Genomic DNA, 21,463 nt, shown 5'->3' with positions numbered 1-21,463 from the left:
TCAAGCAAAGAATAATTTGGAATTGTTCAGGGGTTGAGGGTGAAGAAGTAGAAAGCAGTAACCAAAGGCCCTATTCGTGAGAAGGTGACATTTTTAAAGAAAAGTGAAACATGGTAAACCCAATTCCAGTTCTCAAGCATTTTAAAGAACATGGGTAAATGATGGAGCAGGTAGTGACTGGTGTTCGCTAGGGTAGTTTCTGCAGGGTAGCTTTAAGAAAACTTATGAAAACATGACTCAGTTGGGACCTACAGAAATTCAGGGTATAGGGGTTGTATGGTAGTTTTCTCTGGGATTATACTTTCTATCTCAAGGGAAGACCTTTAAAAAACCATACGTTCTGGGAAGATGAAACATTTCATCCTGAGGGAAACCTTAAGATGAGGAAGTAAACAACTCAATAGCTTCAGGAAGTCCCTTAAACTGATTAGATTCACCAGTCCCTTTTTTCGGCAAGTACTTAGAAGCTGCAAAGATAACTGAGCGATACTCTCAGATCAGCCAAGTTGACTGAAATAAGCAGAGACCAGTCAAATGTTCTAGAAGGAAAGACTAGTTGATGCCCAGAGGAAGTTCAAACAAATTAAGCTACATGGAAATGTTACCCTCCTCCAACCAGCTGAGCTGCCTGCAAGTTGTACAGTGTGCTTCAGGTTTCTATTTTTTATGAGGTGTCACCCATACTAAGGGGTAGAATACTGGTGGCACAACTGTCTTTGAGTCATTTATGTTTACTCTTTTAAGTAATCCCTCATCCATAGTCCTATAAGTAATCCCAATAAAATTTATTGGTTCATCAAGTTAGACTTTGTTGGTATCTATACTTTGGTCTACCAACAGTTCTCTATCTACAGTGAGTAGGTATTTGCTCCTCTCTCCCCAGAAATAATATCACACAACACTAGGTAAGGAAGTGAGTATTATAAGTAGAGGGTAATAGATTTGGCTTGAAATGCTCAAAGACAGCTAGAAACCTAGCATGAGCTAAGAGAAAACAGACATGAGCAAGAAGAATAGAAATAGAGGATATAGGGAGTAAGGTAGGATATGATCTCACCAATAAACACGGAATAGGTAATTAATATCTACTGAAAGCAGGAACTTCTCTGATGGAGCGTGAAATGCATTAACCTGCATCTCAGTAATTAGGAGTATGCACATTTATTATAGTATAGAACAGTATTAGGTTCTCCCCTAAGGCTATGACCTATCAGCCACAGGTTCTTGACCTGACAATAGTGCCAAGAATTGATTTTCTCTTGTGAGTTGGAACTGAAATCCAATCAGATTAAAGCACTCCCAGAATTTTGATGCCACCATTGCACCAGTGAGAGTGTCTTTCCAGGCCAGATGTTATTGTAGCTCCCAGGGTTCACAGTTGGGCAAGACTGATGATCACTCTCCTCCTTTGGTAACATGGATAGCACCTCCCAGCATTATGAAAGCTTGCCAGTAGGAATGATATTTCCCTATCAGTACCACCTTGATATCTGCATGTTTGTGTGACTCAAATACATTGTGTCTTCAACAATAGGATCTTATTATCAGCTCCAAAGGATAACCAATAGCATTGGCAATAGCCTGTATTATTTGGGCATCTACGGGACCTCACTAGTCAACAACACCTGAAAAAGTAATGCATCCCTGGCATAAAAATAAATCCCTGAGGATTTTTATTTGTTAGTCTGAGGTATCAAACAGAGCCATTGTTGTCAAGCTTAGGGTAACTCCATTTCAACACTTTTTATATCCATTTGCATATTTATTTTAGGAAGCTTCTACAGTAGTAGGTATGGCACTGCAATTGTTTAATTAAAAATGATTCCTCACAGGTGTGCCCAGCCACTTGGGTTTTAGGTAGTTCCAGATGCAGTCAACAACCAAGAATAGCCATCAGACCTGGGAGGGATTGGAGATGTGAATATCATCAAAAACACATTGTTTGAAGTTCTCAAAGAACAAATAAAAAGGAAATAAAATAAATATCTACATGCATGGGGAAGCAGTAAGTAATGTAGGTTTTGTTTGTGTACATTGGAGACATCTACGCTGAAGAATGGTGCTGTATATTTACTTTAAAGGGGTCACTAAACAGAGTTTCTAGGGCAGCAATAGCAATAGAAGGAAAATATAGGAGACTATGCTAAGGGTCTGTGATATCAACAACATTGATTTGGTCTTAGGTGGTAAGCTGTGGAAGCACAGAGAAGCAATTAAATGTAGTTTGAAGGTCAAATCAAAGGGTTTTGTTATAAGCGGATATAACATTTGAGAAAATCAGGCATCGAGAATGCTTCCCAGCCTTGGGACTTGAGGAACAAAGGAAATAAGAATGTGTTTCAACTTCTTTATTTTACTTTGATTGTGTTATAAAGTGTTATTCTAGGCTACCCATCCTGAAGAAGAGTTTAGCAAGTTCTTTAAAATCTAAATATATACATACTGCTAATTCTAGACATTATTACAGAAAACTAAGAACTTATATCCATATAAAAATCTATTTACACTGGTAAATACCTTTATCTGTAATACCTTCAAACTAGAAATAGTCAAAAGGAGTCCAAGTTGATAAATCACAAACACACTTGCACATCAGAATGTATAATTGGGATAGGTACTATTAGAAGTTGGCAGAATTTTCACATTGGTTCCCTGTCTTGCAGAGAGAGGGATATTATGGTTAGAAAGACCTAGATTACATGGACCCTTTAGAGTTGCCTCTGCCAAAGAGAAGAGTGAACTGAATCAAAACCAGTGTTGCATTCCTGTAGGAATTACAGGAATTAGTGCCACCATTAAGGACTTAAAAGATGCATGGGTGGCCGTTCCCACCACACTTTCATTTAACTCTCCTATCTGGTCAATGCAGAAGACAGGTTGATGTGGGATTCTTCTCTGTATGCTATGAATATATACTATTACCATTTTTTAATAAAGAAACCACTTTGGTCTATGGCAGGGAAGAATATAGATAGGTGGAAAAACTAAACTGAATGCAGGGAGAAAGAAGACAGAGTCAGGCAGACTATAGCCATGTAGCCGCTGAAGGCAAAAGACACAGGATCCTTACTGGAAAATCACAGCCTCATGGAAATACACAAATTAGTAGAAATGGGTTCTTTTAAGATATAAGAGCTAGCTAGGAATATGCCTGAACCATCGGCCAAACAATGTAGTAATTAATATAGTTTCTGTGTGATAATTTGGGTCTGGGCAGCCAGGAAACAAAAGTGCAGTCTCTGTTTACAAGAGGTAGATCATGGAAAATGACTGCTGCCTATTGAAAACTCAATCAAGTAGTGACTCCAATTGTGGTTGCTGTACCAGGTGTGGTCTCCTTAGTTGAGCACCTAAACACATCTTCTGGTACATGGTATGCAGCTATTGATCTAGCAAATGACATTTTCTGAGTTCCTATCCATAAAGACAACCAGAAGCAGTTTGCTTTCAGTTGGCAAGGCCAGCATGAAACTGCTGTTTTTACCTCGGGCCTATACCAACTCTCCAGCCCTGTGTCATAACTTAGTTTGAAGAGATTTTGATCATCTGTTTCTTTCACAAAATACTACATTGGTTTACTATATTGACAACATCATGTTGATTGGACCAAGTGAGAAGGAGATGGCAACCGCTTTGAACTCATTAGCAATGTACACACACATCAGAGGATAGGAAGTAAATCCAATCAAACTGCAGGGGCCTTCTACCTCATTGAGATACTTAGCAATCCAGTATGTGGGGCCTTCAGAGACATTCCTTCCAAGGTAAAGGATAAGTTATGGTACCTGGCCCCTCCTACCACTAAGATAGTAGTGCAACAATTATTAGGCCTATTTGGATTTTGGAGATAATGAATTCCTCCCTTGGGTATGTTACTTTTTGACTCAGAAAGCTTCTAGTTTTGAGTGGGTCCTGGAACAGAAGGTTCTTCAACAGGTCCAGGCTGCTGTGCAGGCTGCATTACCACTTGGACCATATGATCCAATAGACCCACAATGGTTCTTGAGGTATCAGTGTCAAGTAGGAATGCTGTTTAGAGCCTTTAAAGCAAGGTTCTACCACCATCTGCAGATAACTATTCTCCCTTTGAGAGACAGCTCTTGGGCCTTAGTAGAAACAGGATGTTTGACAATGGATCACCAAGCTACCATGAGACCTTGGATGGATGCCCTTCATGAGCTGGGTGTTACCTGACCCATCAATCCCTAGAGTAGCATATGCATACAGCAGTCTATTATCAGATGGAAGTGGTTTATACATGATTGGGCCTGAGCAGGTTCCCAGAGCATAAGCAAGTTACACGGAGAAGTTAGCCAAATGCTTATGGTTTCTACTCCCATTACAATGCTGTCTGCTGCCAAGTATGCACCAATTACCTCGTGGGGTGTTCCCTGTGGTGGATTGATGGAGGAGGAGACTAGGGCCTATTTTACTGTAGGCACCACTCAGAAGTGGACAGCTGTAGCCTTACAACCCCTTTCTAGGATAACCCTGAAAGACCCTGACAAAGGAACATCTTCACAGTAGGCAGAAGTTCGGGCAGTACACATGGTCATTATTCAAAATAAAAAGGTTACCAAATTCTAGGTCTGCATAAGAATCAAACAACATGTATTTCCTAAGCATTAAAAGCAGCATAGTGTTGGATTCTACATTTGACAGAATGTTTTCTTTATCACATTATTGCCCAAATATCTTTTTGATATGAGTATCAGTTTAATTTATCATGGATTCATCATGGGACATCTCTGAAGGCCCCTGGAATAGATAACACTTGTATTCTAATGCCCTTTTCACTGAAACCCCAATCCACACTTAGAACCTGGGTATTCTTGTCTCTTGGTTCTCTACATGATGATTACATTGGGGAACTGAACACTTGCTAACACTGATGCTCTAAGAGCTTCCCCACACTAAAGTATAAAGGCCTAGACTCAAGTTATTCACTGTTTAGGCCAACCAATGACCCTCAACTTCCAGATCTTTCCTGTGAATGCCCATATCTGAAGCTCTATAATTTGGAGCCACAAGGGAGAAAAAACGAAAAAAGAAACATCAATGATAATGACTTCAATGGCTATCATGTATGTTAATCATGGTCTCATCTTCAACACAGCACTCTTAAAAGTTACTCTAGGTGTCTGAACTAGGCTTGAATGAGTCATGTGGGCCAGCCTGAAGGTGGAAATGCCTGAAAACTTTCCTTCAAGACATTTTGAAACGGCATCTAAGGTTTGCACCACTTTCATGTCTGGAACTCTGATGTCATTCAGTCAGAATGTGGGGGCAGAGCACATGGTCTTTAGCTCTTTGAAATGGCATTCTGCTTTCAAGAACATCACCAAGCCACCCTAGTCAGGCATGCATACTGATTCTTGGACCTTTGTCCATGCTAAAGGTCTCCAGTTCACCAGTCCTTTCATTCCCTCTCACAAGCTCAACTGACTACAGTGTTTGTCAAAAGACATTTACAAATTTTGTTTCATTAGTCTTCATGATTAAAAAGAATGCATCACACTGTATCCTGAAGTCCACTTTAATTCAGAATTTCAGTTATTGACTAAAATATTTCCTAACTTATGGTCTTACATCATGTCCCATCTGCTTTTTTAGAAATCTGACTGCCAACAAAACCTACAGAATGTGCCAGACTCCTCCTGTCTAGATACCAGAGCTAGTTCCTTCCCCAGAGCTGCCAGGTACAACACCATGCATGGAATCAAATCACAGACTTTCCAGCCTGAGTTTCCTATCATCCTCCCCACACTGTTTTTCATGTGCTAATGCATTCTAAAGAATGAAAGACATTCCTGGCATTTTTATTTCCTAGGGCTGAATCAAAAGTAAACCAATTGCAAATGGTTTCAATTAAAACCTTTAAGAAAAAGTAGATCATTTCAATCCCATCAGAGTTTGGAACCAGAAAAAAAGAAGATTCACAGACTGAAATCATTTCTAACAGAGAAAGAAAAGAGGTACTTACAGCCAACCATCATCATGGCTACCGAGAACATCTTCTCCACATCTGTGGTCGGAGCTATGTTTCCAAATCCTATGGTTGTAAGGCTCGTCATGGTGAAGTAGAGGGAGGACACATACAGAGAGTCCTTGCTGGGTCCTCCTTCCCAGGTCCCTGCACTGGTATTGTAGCGATATGGAGTCCCAATGCTCAAGGCCAACTGGTAGAGCCAGCTGTCTATCTGAATGGTGTTGGTGACCTCATCAATGACCTCGTAGTCTCCAATGCTGTACCAGATGCAGGCCAGCCAGTGGGCAACCAATCCAAACACACACACCAAGAGCACGAGGACCGCAGCTCCGTACTCCAAGTAGTGGTCCAGTTTCCTAGCAACACGGCCCAGGCGTAAGAGGCGCACCACCTTTAGAGAACTGAAGAGACTGCTGATTCCCTGCACAAATAATTTAAAAAATGACATGAGGAAACAATATAATAGGCACTTTTATGAATTTGGCTACCCAATTATATAAAAAAACATACACATAAGAAAACTCCAATCTTAAGTAAGCAAGGAAAAGCCGAAATGATAAATATTTTTCTTTAAAATGCAAATTCCATCCTACCCAGGAAAAAAATATTTTCAAAATTTACTCACTGAAACAAGATTCTATTAGCTAGGAACTGTTCAATCTAAGAGAAGTACAATTTTCCAAAGCTTTCTGCACAGAGTAGATAAAGAGGTGGTCAATCCAAGCTCTTTCTTTTCTCTTGCTATGAAAGTTTCCATTTACTCCTTACTGTCTAGGTGCTGAAGCTGCACCTTCTGAATAAGGAAACCCGGTCTCCCCAGCAAGAAAACAATAAACACTTCTGTGCATTTGGGCACAGGAAGCAAAGGTCATCATTATTTCCACTATGTTTTGTCCCAGCCTGGATGAACAGGTAAACCTAGGGTTGGTCCACAGACTCCAAACTTCCTTCACCCTCTAGTAATAGTCATAGAGAGAAAATATCTAGAGGAAGAACAGCAAGACATTCACAACATGTTGAGAATTTTATCAAATTCAAGGAAGGTCCCATAGTCACTTTTTCGGGAAGCATATGATAAGCTACCTGCGGACGCGATGGAGGGGCAGGAAAAACGCATCCTGGTACAGATTGTAAAACAGAGGAAAATTAAAGCAATGGCATGGGAAGCTCTCACCTGAAAATCAAGTAAAGGCCATGACCTTTTTATCATGACTTCTGTTTCCCAGATGGTAGAGAGAGCGGCCACCATCACCTACTCTGATCAACAGAAGGACTGATGAGGCAGAACAGAGATGACAATAACAAGATTCTAATCCCAGAATGGTGAAGCTCATGACATTTAAGGGGGGAAATGCATCTGCTCTATTATACTTTTTTTTTTACCATGAAAATTCTGAAGAGAAAAGGAAACCAAAACACAAGATGCAGAAGCAACAGATCCTGAAGCTGTGAGAAGTAGCGGGTCATTTTGGCAGCTTCATCTCCACCTGGCTTTCTTTAGGCTGGCCTCAATTTCCCTCGCCAGCTCTCAGATGCTGTGACATATAAACAGCCTTGAAATAAACTCCCATTTCACTTGAACATTTGGAGTGAAAACAAGATGCTGAACTTTTGGTAGTTAAGAGAACTGAATTAGAGCTGAGGGCACAACTCAGTCTGTAAAGTGCTTGCTGCTCCAGTGTGGAGAACCTGAGTTCAACCCTTAGAAACCATGTAGAAGAGGTGAGGTATGGAAAAATCACAGCACTGGGGAGGCAGAAAGAGATGGATCCAGTTTCCAGTGGGAGACTCTATCACAAAATATAAAATAAAATGAAAATAAGGTAGACAGTGTTTGAGGAGGAACAGTTCCTCGATATATACACAAACATGGATATGTAAACACAAGAAAAAAAGAAGAAAGAAAGAAAGAAAGAAAGAAAGAAAGAAAGAAAGAAAGAAAGAAAGAAAGAAAGAAAGAAAGAAAGAGGAAGGAAGGGGGAGGGAGGGAAGAAAGAAAGGAATATTATGAAGAAAAACAGGCACAATACAGAGGCATCAATGTTATAAACTAAGAAGGTTCAAGACAACTCAGGAATGTTCAAATACAGAGATGTATAATTGTAAACAGGAAAGAAAATAAGAGCTTATGGAGCCCATCTGTATGCCAGGCTCTGGGTGAGCACTGGGGACATTAAGATAAATACTCCAGGCCTCTGTTTGAAGGAACTCATAACTGAAATACATGAAAACTCAAAGTTCAATTTTTTAAGTTTTAAATGCTGTTGAGTATGCTGTCTTTTCAGGGAGTTTGAATTTGTGAAGAAAGGGTTGGGCTTCTCTTTAAATGCTGCACAGAAAAAAAATCATTTCTGCTTGAATTCTTCTCCATTAAAAATAAAAGGAAAAAGAAAGGAGATATTTTTGCCCCATTTGAACTAATACATTGCCACTAGCTCCTGCTAGAATGTACAGATTAGAATTCACTAGATTGGAGTCCCAAATAGAGAGAGAATTGATCCAAAAGGAATCAGGCCAGCCTGAACCACAACTCCTATCAGGGCCACTTACTCAAAAGCTTGTTTTCCACAGCCTTGTCCAACTTCACTTAGAAGATACATGATGCTTCACAAGCATAGGTTTGGCCATAGGTTCTATTAACAACCTTTTTGTTTTTTTAACTTGCTTTTAACCAACTCCCCAACTGACATACTTTGCAAAAATCATCTTTCACGTGGAGGTTACCCTTCTCCATGATTTTTTCTGAGTTTGGGTTCTCATCATAGTACCCCTAGCCCTTTTAGGGTCTCATTGGTCTTACTCATAGGATTGGATGACCTCCCAAGACTTCTCCAAATACTCAACAGAAATCACTCTTGAGTTTTTAAACAAGAGGCAAATGCCTACTATAAATTTCCATGTGGATGCCCCAATGGGTTCCAAAGGTCTGAAAAGGACAGGGATGTTTCATTCTCCCAACTCAGTCCCTTACCCCTTGTCCTGTAATATACATCACTGTCACCTACCTGGTCTCTGAGCTTCAACTCTTTCCTCTTTCTGATAGATCAGTTTTACAAGCTTCAGGCTGTTCATTGCTCAAAGTGTTTAAGAGAGCAACGTTTACCAACACAACAAATCTATCATAATATTTCTTTCTTGCTTGCTCCTATAGCCATACCTCAGTCATGGATTCAGGTTTTGATTTGTACTGCTCATTGTTGATACTGCTGTATTTGTTGTACTCGGATGACCCCTCCCTTCCTATAGGTCCCAAATCACACTGTACAAGCTACCAGAATCAGTCTTTAAAAGTTACAGCTGTCTAATCATGTCTCTTTCTGACCTAAAACCATTTTCTACTAACTTGTTATTCATGGGATTAACTATTACTTCCCCACTATAACATGTGAATCCTTAATGGCCTGGTCCTCATCCACCCCAGCAACTCCTCTGTATGATTGTCAGGCAGTTGCAGGATCTACTTGGCATTGTGGCCAAAATCCCAGGCTGCCCCATGCCATGTTGCAGCTGGTTCATTCCCTCTGCTTAGATAATCCTTCCCTTCCATTTTCTTGGTGGCTAGGATCTTATGACATGGCAAATATTCTCCCCTCCGCTATGCTTGTTGTCATGATCTCACTTTCTCTTCCCCTTGAGAACTGGGTGTTTAGCTTTGTGATATCATACACTCTTTGCACATCTTTAGTAAAACAATTGTCACAATCACACTTTATTACAAATCTCTCCATGAATGACATGCCAGGAAACTGTAAACTCCTTGAAGAGTTTCTCTATCGTCAATTACCATGCTGCCAGTTGAAATTACTTTAATCAGTCAGTTCAGTCAATAAATGAAGGAGTCAATTTTAGAATAAGCAAATATAGGAATGGATCCAGAATCCTTTAGTTATAGCTAACAAACTGACTTGGCAGCATAATGTGAAGAAGAAGCCATCAGTGGAACTTTGCATTATAAGAAAAGATCTCAGAAATAAATATGGTAAAGAAATTCTCACTATCTCTGCACTGACCAGGCCACATGTTCTATATATACTGTGCCCCTTAAATGGGGAAGGAGTTAAAGAAACAGAGACTGAGCAGGTTACAGCTATGTTACAATACACAGGCCATGAGCGAGGGTGAGTTCATTCTGTACAAATCTAAGACGAGCAGCCTGGTTCATGGTTGGAATGACATGAATGGAGAGATATACCAAAGACATCCACAGCCATTTGTCATGCACCTCATGCAGTCAGCCAAGCAAAAAGCTGGACCATTTCCTGCTGCTTCAAAAAGATAGACTAGGTAACAATGAATACCATGCATTTGGTACTGTTCTCAGTGGTTTCCATATGTGAAATCATTTATTCTCCAAAACAATTCTATGTGATAAATATCATGAAAATGTGGTCCAGAAAAGTTCAGTCATTTCACAAAGTTCACTATGCCAAGACCGCATGCACTCAACTGAAAACTGGCTTATTTGAGGAGGAATCTCTAAGGGCATGCCTAAAAGATGACATACCTAAGCCTCCTTAGCAGGGCTCAGTCACAGCAAAGGTCCGCAGGGAAAGGTCTGTGGAGGCACATACTCCTGGGACACGTAGCAAGCCATTTCATTTTATGCTAGTGGGATTCTGACCTTCATTGCTCACAGGATGGCAGAGAGGCTTCGAGGTCACAGCAAGCAAACAGTACAAGCACCATCCAGGCCCAGCTGTCCAGATTCTTAACACATTCTCTTAACACATTCACAACAAATGCTTGCTTTGCAGTCTTCCTGTCCACATAGCCCACACAGTCTCAACAATCCGAAACTTGCTAAACACCAGCACTTAACACGTCCTCTCAGGCCTTGTCAGGCACCTACGATTAAATGCACTCCTCTTCTGTGCCCTAATGACCACATATCCACCTTTGTCTGCACTACATGTCACTTCCCGCTATTTCTGTGTGTAGCCGATAGTGCACCAGACTTCATGCTACCAAAGGCAATGCCAAACTTCACCTTTGAACTTGCATTCAGTGTTCAATTCATTCATTGTTTTATTAAATCAGAAACTGTTATCCAAAGTAATAGACAAATAACTAGGTTGGTTTTGTTTAGAAATTCTTCCTTATTTCGTATCAAAATGAATCTCATGCAATCATTATGAATAAAACTCAGAATAACCTAAAGCCAAATGTCCATCCCAGAAGAATGGATATGGTATACTATCTTCAATCAGTAGAGTACTATCTAAAAATAAACTAAAATTATACTTAATAACAAGAACACGTATAAGAATACCATAGTAAACAAAATCAATAAGACACCAAAGGGCATATACTATATGATTCCACTTATACAAAGTTCAAAAAGAAGCTAAATTATCCTATGTGGTTAGAAGTGAGGATATTAGCTTTCATTGTTGGGGGAGGAGTAGTGATGGGGTGGGTTTGCTTTGTGAAGTTCCATGAGCCACATCCCTAATGTTGATGTGCTTTTCCTAAAGTACATTGGAAGACACAGCCCATGGTCTTGCCTGTGATCCTAACGTATCATCAGGCATGAGTTCAGATGAATGACTCCTCACTCACCCTATTACTAGAGAGCAGGACCAGCCAAACTCTGTATCTAAAGCAAAGCACTTTCTAATCTTATGTTTCATTCCTATGGCCTTTACAATGGACCACAAATTGGATTTAATTCGCTGGTAACTTTAATTTTACTCCTCTGATAATATGAATACTTTTACTGTCTTATGTTCAAAGTCTTCTTTCCTAGTCTATACAAACTTTTCATGACAATTTCTTTTTTTTTTTTTTTTTTTTTTTTGGTTTTTCGAGACAGGGTTTCTCTGTAGCTTTGGAGTCTGTACTGGAACTCCCTTTGTAGACCAGGCTGGCCTCCAACTCACAGAGATCTGATGGAGGAAGGTCATTTGTCAATAAACAAACTGCCTTGGCCCATTTGATAGGCTATCCCTTAGGTGGGTGGAGTAGACAGAATAGAATGCTGGGAGGAAGAGGAAGTGAGCTCAGATGCAGGGCAGCTCCTCTGAGAGACAGACGCCATGCTCTCCTCTCCAGAGCAGATGCGATGAAGCTCTGACCCAGGATGGACGTAGGCTAGAATCTTCCCGGTAAGCGCACCTTGGGGTGCTACACATATGAACAGAAATGGGTCAAGCAGTGTTTAAAAGAATACAGTTTGTGTGTCGTTATTTTGGGGCATAAGCTAGCTAGGCAGCCATGAGCTGGGCTGTGGGAAGAGGCCCACAGCCCCTACTACAGAGATCCGCCTGCCTCTGCCTCCCGAGTTTTGGGATTAAAGGCGTGCGCCACCACAGCCCGACATATTTGATTCTCTACCTTCTGCCAGTGTTGCCTGTTCATGCATCTCTGCTTTATTTTACTCCAAACTTCGCAGTTCTTTTGTATCCTCCTCTACACCCATAGCTTTCCACCTTTTTATAACCTGTGAGATCTCACAGCCCAAATCCCTGAGGCTCTTTTGGTGGAAAAAATAATCAAACACAGCAAATGCATAATAGAACACAGTGGGGTTACTGGGGAACTCTGATTCCTCTCATCCACCTTCAGTATCTTCCAGTTTCCTTTCTTGATAAGCCCACCTCCCCAAGGCCATAGTAGAGCAAGGAACACCCTAGAGCAAGAGAAATCCCCATGCTATTAACTCTTTCCTTGGTTTCTGGATTTCCACATTAACAACTTCTGAGAACAAGTTCTTGCAGTGATAAAAATATCTAAAACACGTATGTATTCATTCAGTTGATCGTCGTAACAATAGTAGGGAAGTAATTCAGCCAATATTCTTTCTTCCTTTCTTCCTTCCTTTCCTTGTTGTGTAAACATAAGAAGAATAATCAAAAGACTTTCCTGTGAATAATAATTAATAATAATAAAGATATTACATGAAAATGAAAGGAGGATGAAAGAACAGAAATTTAGATACCGTTCCCTGTTGCGTAACTTTTCACTTATACCTTGCCATCTTGCAACACAGAATTCTGGGACAGATCATTAAAAAAAAACACCTGGGATTATTTTTCTTCCTATATCAGTTCTCCCCTGCAAAGCAATTTGCAACCCTCCCATTAACAGATAGGATTACTCTCAGAGCCATCGAATCTGAGCCAGTCTTCTGGCCTGTTGTATCCAGCAGAAAGTGATATCAATGCCATTGTATCAGTTCCAAACCTTGACCACAAATCCCTTGCACAATTCTACTCATGGCCTTAGAAGCCAACCCGGTTACTGTGTGAGAAAGATCAGCTAAGCTTTGGAAGGATGAGAGGCCATAGAAGCACACAGAAGTGCCTTTGCATCACTGAGTTCCACCACCTCAGCTGCAGTCGGTTCAGTAGCTGGCTAGTGAGATATAGGTGAACTCGCCTGACATAAGCCCAACAGCCCAGCTCAGAACTACTTATTCAAACCACAGACTAATCGCTTACAAGTTAAAATAAAATACTTAAACTGCAGAGAAAATACCTATCTGATACAATAGATTTAAACCCAAATCACCAAATAGGTAAGGCACATGGGCCTGCAAATTGAGACATATTTAATATACAATTATTAGGTATCAATTGTCTATTACATCAGAAGAAATTATGCTATCACCATAATTTGCAAGATTCATAATAATCAGTTCTCCAAAACAGGGAACTCGAAGTTATGACTACACAAAACTTAAAAGTATTTAGGGAATCTAATCTTGCCTAAAATCTCATCATTACTTTAAATAGTACCCATGCGAACAGTTCTTTCAGTAAACTAGCATCAGGGGTCGTCTGCTAATTTATATGCAACGACTTTCCCAATTCATAACACCCATGCCCATGGACAGGCACACATGAAACACATCATATCTGCTGCAGCCTCAGTAACCTTGGATTGAAAATTTTTTCTGTTTGATTACAATGCTCTTTTCTGTTAAGTTCAGTGACACAGTTACACAAAATGCAACCGTTCCATTCCAGCCAGGAAACAGATATTTTCCCTCAGTCTCTCAATCCTCTGAAATCTCTATTTCTCTTTTTATGCAGCACTATGATTTTAATAACGTCAACACTAGAAAATCCTTAGCACTTCTTGCTCCTCTTATACTCTATCTATCAAAATCTGAATCCTCAACAACTACCAGCTTTCTTTATACCTGAATAAGAATTATTCGGGAAGCCATAAATTAGAAAAGATTGTTTTTAATACAAATTTACTAGTCACCTTCAATGCATTTCTCAACGACCAAGCAACTATGTTATATAATTTATAACATTATTTACTACCTGTATTTTAAAATGTCTCTACTCTATTCCTCATTCTATTTTCCCATAAACATGTAAACACTTTATATATCTCTTAGTAAAAATAATATTATTCCACTTTCACTGTCTTAAAGATGTTGTCTAATTAAGAAATCACCAAGGAGTATCCTTGTCATCTTTTTTAACATCCCTTTCTCCTAACCTACCTTTAAATTTTACTAGTTCTGACCCCTAAGGATCTGTCAAACATCTACTCTTCTCCATCTCGACTGTCACCACGATATGAGCTGCTCTCCTACACCTAGAAGGGTTTCTAAAGCTTCAAGGAATTTATTTGAGTACATGTATCCTGTTGTGAACATTATAAAAACAGTTTCATTGTCAGAATCACTGCCAGCTTACCATCACAGATTGGACTTACTCCAAACTTTGCACCCTTGATCTAGCCCATGCTTACCCCTCCAGCCTCAATCTCCACTGCTGTTCTGTTCCCGAACCATCTTACTACTGATCCACTGAATAGACCGGGCCTCCTCACATGAGGACTGGGCATTTGTCATTTGTCATAGACAGAATGTTCCACAAGTCTTTCATGTCCCTATCCTTAGCCTACATGGTTCCATTGATACTTTACAGCTCAGCCAGTCATCATCCTCAGAGAACCATTCCGTCCCTATTCAGAGCAGGTCATTTCACTACATAACCTCAAAAAGGCCTACACATTTCCATCCTGATATTTGCCTTTGTGGTTGTACATGCCCGTGATATTATTTTCATTCTTGAATCCACAAGTCAGCCTGTAGTATTTTAACACATGGCAGGTACTCAAATGTTTATTGGAAAATTAGTACACCAAGAAAGGAATAAAATAATAAGTATATAAGTCTCTCATAATAATTTCTGACTCATCCAGCATTGATATTGTAGTAAATAATTAATAGATATTCAATTTTCACAAGTAAACTACATCAGGAAACTGGAGAGAAACCACAAAACAATAATAAGCTTTGTTTCATAAGTATTGGGCTCTTATTCGAAATAGATTTTATACATGAATGACTCCATAGTCCATTTCCATTTCTTTTCGTAGAGTGCAATTGAAAGACTGAGAGAAAATTGCAAGCTACATTTGTTATCTGAACCTCTAACCCAGATAACAAATTCTATTGCCTACTTTCTATTCCGAACTTACTTCTCTGACTCATGCTACCAAGAGCTCCATAGGGAAATAATCCTAATTACTCCAAGCATTAGCCGCATCCTTCAGTAGGGGATCTGAATTTAAATGACTTGTAAATGACACTTGCTTTAGACAATTTGTATTCTTACTGAATCACAATGACTTGCATAGATAGATAGATGATAGATAGATAGATAGATAGATAGATAGATAGATAGATAGATAGATAGATAGATGATACATATATACATAAATACATACATACAACAGGTAAAGAAAGGGATGGTTCCATTTTGCAACAATAATTTACCAACATTTTTAATGCTTCTCATTGAGAAGAGACTTTAATATCTAGTAGGTCAACAACAAATACAAAGTCTGGTCAAAATAGCAGGCTACAGTGAGGTATATTAACTAAAACCTTTGCTTTCTCCAAACATTATATGTATATTATATGCTTTCTCCAACAAAGTTGAAGGATGTTTGAAATCCTTCTTCAATAGATTTTCAGGCTTTATGATCAAATCTAAACTCTGTACCACAGCCCACCTTTGCCCACCTTCCCCAAGTCTCACTCTGCAGCTGTCTCTTGCTCTCTCTACTCTGTTCATAAAGGATTCCTTCCCTTCCCTCAAAAATGCTGTATTCTCTTTCCCCTGAGGGAACTTCAAGTATCCTGTTTAAAACTCTTTCTCTAACCTTCCAACTGCTTCTTTTGCCTCATGAATTCCTACTCATCTTCTAAACTAAAGAGACTTTAGAGACTTGTCATAGCTACTCCCTTCATCAAGGAAGTTTGGATTCTTGCTACATAGCACTGATAATTGGTCCAAGAAATTCTGGCATAAAAAAGTAACAGGCAATGAAATTTGAAACAGAAAAAGACCAAAGCTATTGCAATTAGCTATGTAAGCAAATAAAAAGTAGAGAAGTTAAGTATAGGTGCCTATTGGTTTTTATCAACTTGACACAAACTGGAATTACTAGGGAAGAGTGAGCCTCAAATGAGGAATTGCCTCCATCAGGTTGGCCTGTAAGCAAGACTGTAAGGCATTTTCTTGATTGATGTGAGGTGGTCCAGACCACAATGGGGGAGGGGACATTCCTGGCCTGATGGTCCTGGGATTCAAAAGCAAGCTGAGCAAGTGATGGACAGCAAATGAGTAAATGGTTTTCTACTATGGTCCCTGCCCTGGCTCCTACTTGAGTTCCTGCCCTGACTCCCTTGATGGTGGACTATGACAAGAAAGTGCAGTGTAAACAAATCCTTTCATCCCAAGTTTCTTTGGGTCAGTGTTTTACCACAGTAAAGAAGAAAAAAGCTAGGACAGGGTATAACCTAGAGTTTTCCAGGGAAACAGAGCTAATAAGAGACCTACATATAGAATTACATTTATACAATAGAGTACTACACAGCAGAAAAAAATAACTACATCTTGAATTTTGCAGGAAAAATGTCTGGAGCTTGAAAACATGATTTTGAGTGAGGTAACCCAGACCCAGAAAGACAATTACCACATGTACTCACTCATAGGTGGTTTTTAAACATAAAGCAAAGAAAACCAGCCTACAAACCACAATCCCAGAGAACTTGGACAACAATGCGGACACTAAGAGAGACTTACACAGATCTAATCTACATGGGAAGTAGAAAAAGCCAAAACCTCCTGAGTAAATTGGGAGCATGGGGACCTTGGGGGAGGGCTGAAGGGGAGAGTGGAGAGGCAGGGAGGGGAGCAGAGAAAAATGTAAAGCTCAATAAAAAATCAATTAAAAAATGGAGACAGTCTAAAAAGAGGAAGAATTACAGATATGTAAGGTAGTACATACATCAAGAGACATGTCTACAGCTCTACAGAGACCTCTACTATCTATCTGTCAAGAAAGACATTTGGGAAATTAGTACACATGATTACAGGGGCTTTACAGTCCCACGTGTTACCATCTGTAAACCAAAGACCCAGCCAGAAGAGTCAATAGCATAATTCCAACCAAATGTGAAGACTGAGAATAAGAACTGTCTTATTACTCCTAGTCTATGAGCAAGACAAAATGAGATGAAATACCTGATCATGTGATCAAGACAAAAAGAGGAAAAAGAAGAGGAGGAAGAGGAGAAAGAGGAATTCCTCTACCTTTGTTCCTCTGGATTCTTAGCATACTAAAAGAGACCCACCCACACAGGGGAATGTCATTTCCTCTACCAAATGCACTAATACAAAGATCATCTGAGAGAGGGGGGGAGGGAGGGAGTGAGGGGAGAAGGGGAGAGGGGAAGAGAGAGAGAGAGAGAGAGAGAGAGAGAGAGAGAGAGAGAGAGAAGCAGGGGGAGGGACTTAACCTCCAAGTTTTGTGCTCCAGACCGGTTGGGATGTAGGATTGATCATCAGACTTAAAAAAAAGGGAGGAGGTAGAGAGGAGAGTAAAAGTTGAGGGCAACACTGAGTGAGCCAGATTAATAACAGAACAGTCAGGTGAAGATCTGCAAATCCCGAAACAGCTAGAGCTTCGGAATGAGAAGCCTTGTTTCCTGAAGCACTTCTCTCAAATTGACCCCTTTCTAATAATTTTGACAGTATATGTTCATGCATTTGTATTGGTTATAATTTAAAATATATCAATGTTAAGATAAGACAATAATGTGTTCAGAAAGTAATTCCATGTTTATTCCCTTCCATTCTGATCACATTGTTAAGATAAGACAATAATGTGTTCAGAAAGTAATTCCATGTTTATTTCCATCCATTCTGATCACATTGTTAAGATAAGACAATAATGTGTTCAGAAAGTAATTCCATGTTTATTTCCATCCATTCTGATCACATTGTTAAGATAAGACAATAATGTGTTCAGAAAGTAATTCCATGTTTATTCCCTTCCATTCTGATCACATTTTATCCCTATCTCCCATCCCACCACTCCCTTCCTTGACCACTGACCAACTTCAGTGTTACACCCACTCACTGAATATTAGGATTTGCCTGTGCATTGGGCCAAAGGCTCTTCAGTCATATGGATATAGAATCCTATTTTACTTTCTAAGCTACAATTGCTCCTTTTTCTATGCTCTAAAACAATGTCATCTTTCCATGTAAACTGCCTATCACTTGAGGTCTCTTTTCTCCAACAGCTACGTTTAACCACAACATACTTTCCCATCTGGTTCAACTTCTAATCATTCAAGTCATTATCTATATGAGTTATTGTCCTGCATTATTTTAATTTGGAGTGAATATCCCAATATCTATTTATATATGCACTACACACATGTATATATAGAAGATATATACGTGTGTGTTCGTAAACTGCTTTAATTTTTCTTGCTTGTTCAATGTGTTTTTCTCTCAACAGACTATAAGCTTTAACCAAGATGGCCATAACTTGATTAATCTTTAGGCCAGTCTCATCTCAATTCCAAGGCCCTGATTTCCTTTTCTTCAGAGCATTTCCTACACAAAATTTTTAGTGAAAAATTTGTTCTCAAGTCCTCTACGATGTATTTTTCCTAACCCTTCCCAGATTTACAAACCAGGAACGACTTGATCAAGGACTTTGGGGAATTATTTACCAAGACATGCAGAACCTTCCCTATTTCACCGACTCTAGGCCCAACTTTGGTAAGCATCATTTAGCAAATTCAGGTGGCCAAATCCCATTGATCAACCTCCCCAGGATTTGTCTCAGAGAAATAAGTCCATTCTCTTACCTCCATTGCAACATTCTCTCTCCAATAGTCCTGAATATAGAATTCTTTGTGATTATTAACAATGTCTGATACAATTTCTCTTAAATAGTTCCATGAAGACAGGAGGCTTTGCAGGCTCACACACTGCTATATCCCTATCACTTAGAAAAGGGAACTCAAGCATAGTTGGAAGTAAATTGGTGGATGAAATGAAGGAAAAACTTTCTTTTTACACCTAAAGGATGATCTTTATAGGAAAAAAATAAATCTTTGGGCCACACTTCTGTGTTTCTAAATGTACCACCTTATCTCTGAAGTCAGTTTAAATAGCTAGTCTTCACTCTACACACCAGAAATGTGATGAAGCCAGTGATCAGTGTTAGAGATATAAATTTACCGATGCTGACATGGAAATTGTATAAGCCATAAAAATAATCACTTTTTGCTAATATAGACAACATTGTCATTAACTAGACATACTGATATTAACTTTAATTTTTAGATTTTAGAAATGAACACAAAGTATAATAGATGCTAAGATTTGAACAGATAAATTTGATGTAATGTTTAGTTTGGAATTTCTAATTATAAGAAAGCAATGCTGCCAGGTTCCTGATAGCTACGCCTCCTCATTAAAAGTGTCTAGAACAATGGAAGGGAGAGGAACTCACAAGCCCCACCCCTAATGAGGAGCTATTGACAGTAAATGATTTCTGAGGAAAGGAGAATTGGTTCTTTAAGATTGAGATGCCTAGTAGATTTACCACACTACCTTGGATGACCACACAGTTGTGGTTATATGAATAATACAATTATATTCTGTGGATTATTAAAATAAAAATTAATTTTAAAAAGAGGTGGTAGGGAGGTGAGGGGTTGATCTCAGAGGAGTTAGGGGGAGGAGTAAGTGGCAAATATGATTAAATAAATTATATGCAATTCTCAAAGAATTAATAAAAATACTATTTTAAGCAGCTAGAACAATTATGACAGCTATAAAATCTCAAACAAAAGCATTTGAGGAAGGCCATTCAAAACTTAATAAAATTCCTTGTGCAATGATAAGAGTATCTGAAGAGAGCTAATTTTTAATTGACACATTGATCTAAACACAAGCACAGTGAAAATACTGTCATGGGCCAGGCATGAGGGTACGTAACTGCATTCCCAGTACTCAGAAGCTCAAGAAAGGAGGATCATTAAATCCAGGTCAAGGTATGATGCACAGTGAATTTGAACTAGTCTAGAATATGCAGTCAGTTCAAAGCTAGCCTGAGTTACATAGAGAGATGCTAGAAGGAAGGAAAAGGTAGCAGGAGAGAGAGAGAGAATGAGAGGGCAGAAACATGGAGGTGAGCGAGAGGAGGAAGAGAGTAAAAAGGAAGGAGAGGACAGGCGTTTGTGTTCTCCCAAAATACACAAAGCAGAAATGTGCTGGTAAAATCTGTATCTGTGCCTGCAGTACTGACCAATTCAACATGTCAGCTCACAAGACTGCCCCCAAATGGTAGACAAAAGACTCAGAAGGCATGCAGGAAAGCAGTCATGACTGGTCAGAGAATAGCTTCTTCTGTGGAAGTTGACCTCATAGGAACGTGTAGAACTATCGATCATGTGTCCCATCTTCCCACAACAGACAAGTCAGCTACGAGAAAGAGGTTAGAGCTATCTTGACCCACAGCCTTGAGATCTGAAGCTGCCTTTCTCCAGCCATTCCATCTGGCACAGAGAACTGAAACTCTGTCTACAAGCATGACTGTGTGCTCTACTCTAGATCTACTAAAGTGATCCTATTTTCTGAGAACTTCCTGTCCCAAATTCTTGTTTTTCTGTTATTGGAAATTTCCAAAAACCATAGCTCATGAGTAGAAAACATCAGCAGATAGCTTGGGCTCTCAAGATCCCTTCAGTTCTTTGCTTTAAAACCCTCATCTCAGAACTGGATGTATCTTGCTGGTAGAGCCCATGTATAGATAACACACACAAAGCCAAAAATCCCTATGGCCAAGGTAATCATCCTCACTTAGCTACCAGAACAAACTCTCAACCATTGCCCTTACCCAGTCTTAACAGATCACCCCAGTTTGTCTCAGCTTCAGAATGTCGGCCATGCATTAGTTTGCATTCCTCTAGAGTTTGTCCTTGGTTTTCCTTTTGATGACACACACAAAGCTTCATAAGGTAGTATTCTCCCTGACTTTTGATCAGCAACAAAGTCAATTCTACTTTCTTTTGTTAGCAATGTGTGTCCACAATTTGGGGGCATGGAGCTTTTGACAGCCTCATGGCAAGAGATCCCACCAGACCTAATGCCGGTAGTAACAACAGCCCAGGTGCTGGTTTCAGAGTCTCACATG

At 39.5% G+C, this 21,463-nt stretch overlaps 1 protein-coding gene across 3 annotated transcripts in view; it reads right to left on the bottom strand.

The window, feature by feature from the left end:
- Kcnh5 (potassium voltage-gated channel subfamily H member 5) overlaps positions 1 to 21,463 on the bottom strand; it is a 294,555-nt gene that overhangs the window by 202,162 nt on the left and 70,930 nt on the right. For 2 of the 3 annotated variants that reach the window (XM_057782948.1, XM_057782949.1), the window contains exon 7: positions 5,984 to 6,410. In XM_057782948.1, the coding sequence (XP_057638931.1) occupies positions 5,984 to 6,410 (427 nt within the window). Of the gene's footprint in view, positions 1 to 5,983; positions 6,411 to 7,476; positions 7,485 to 9,219; positions 9,230 to 16,507; positions 16,532 to 18,995; positions 19,024 to 21,463 lie in introns of all 3 variants that reach the window. The other variant, XM_057782950.1, reaches the window with a different exon arrangement.

This window comes from Chionomys nivalis, chromosome 10, assembly GCF_950005125.1.
Source record: "Chionomys nivalis chromosome 10, mChiNiv1.1, whole genome shotgun sequence".
Lineage (NCBI taxonomy): Eukaryota > Metazoa > Chordata > Mammalia > Rodentia > Cricetidae > Chionomys > Chionomys nivalis.
Note: the sequence above shows the minus strand (reverse complement) of the source record. Positions and strands in the feature narration are given on the sequence as shown.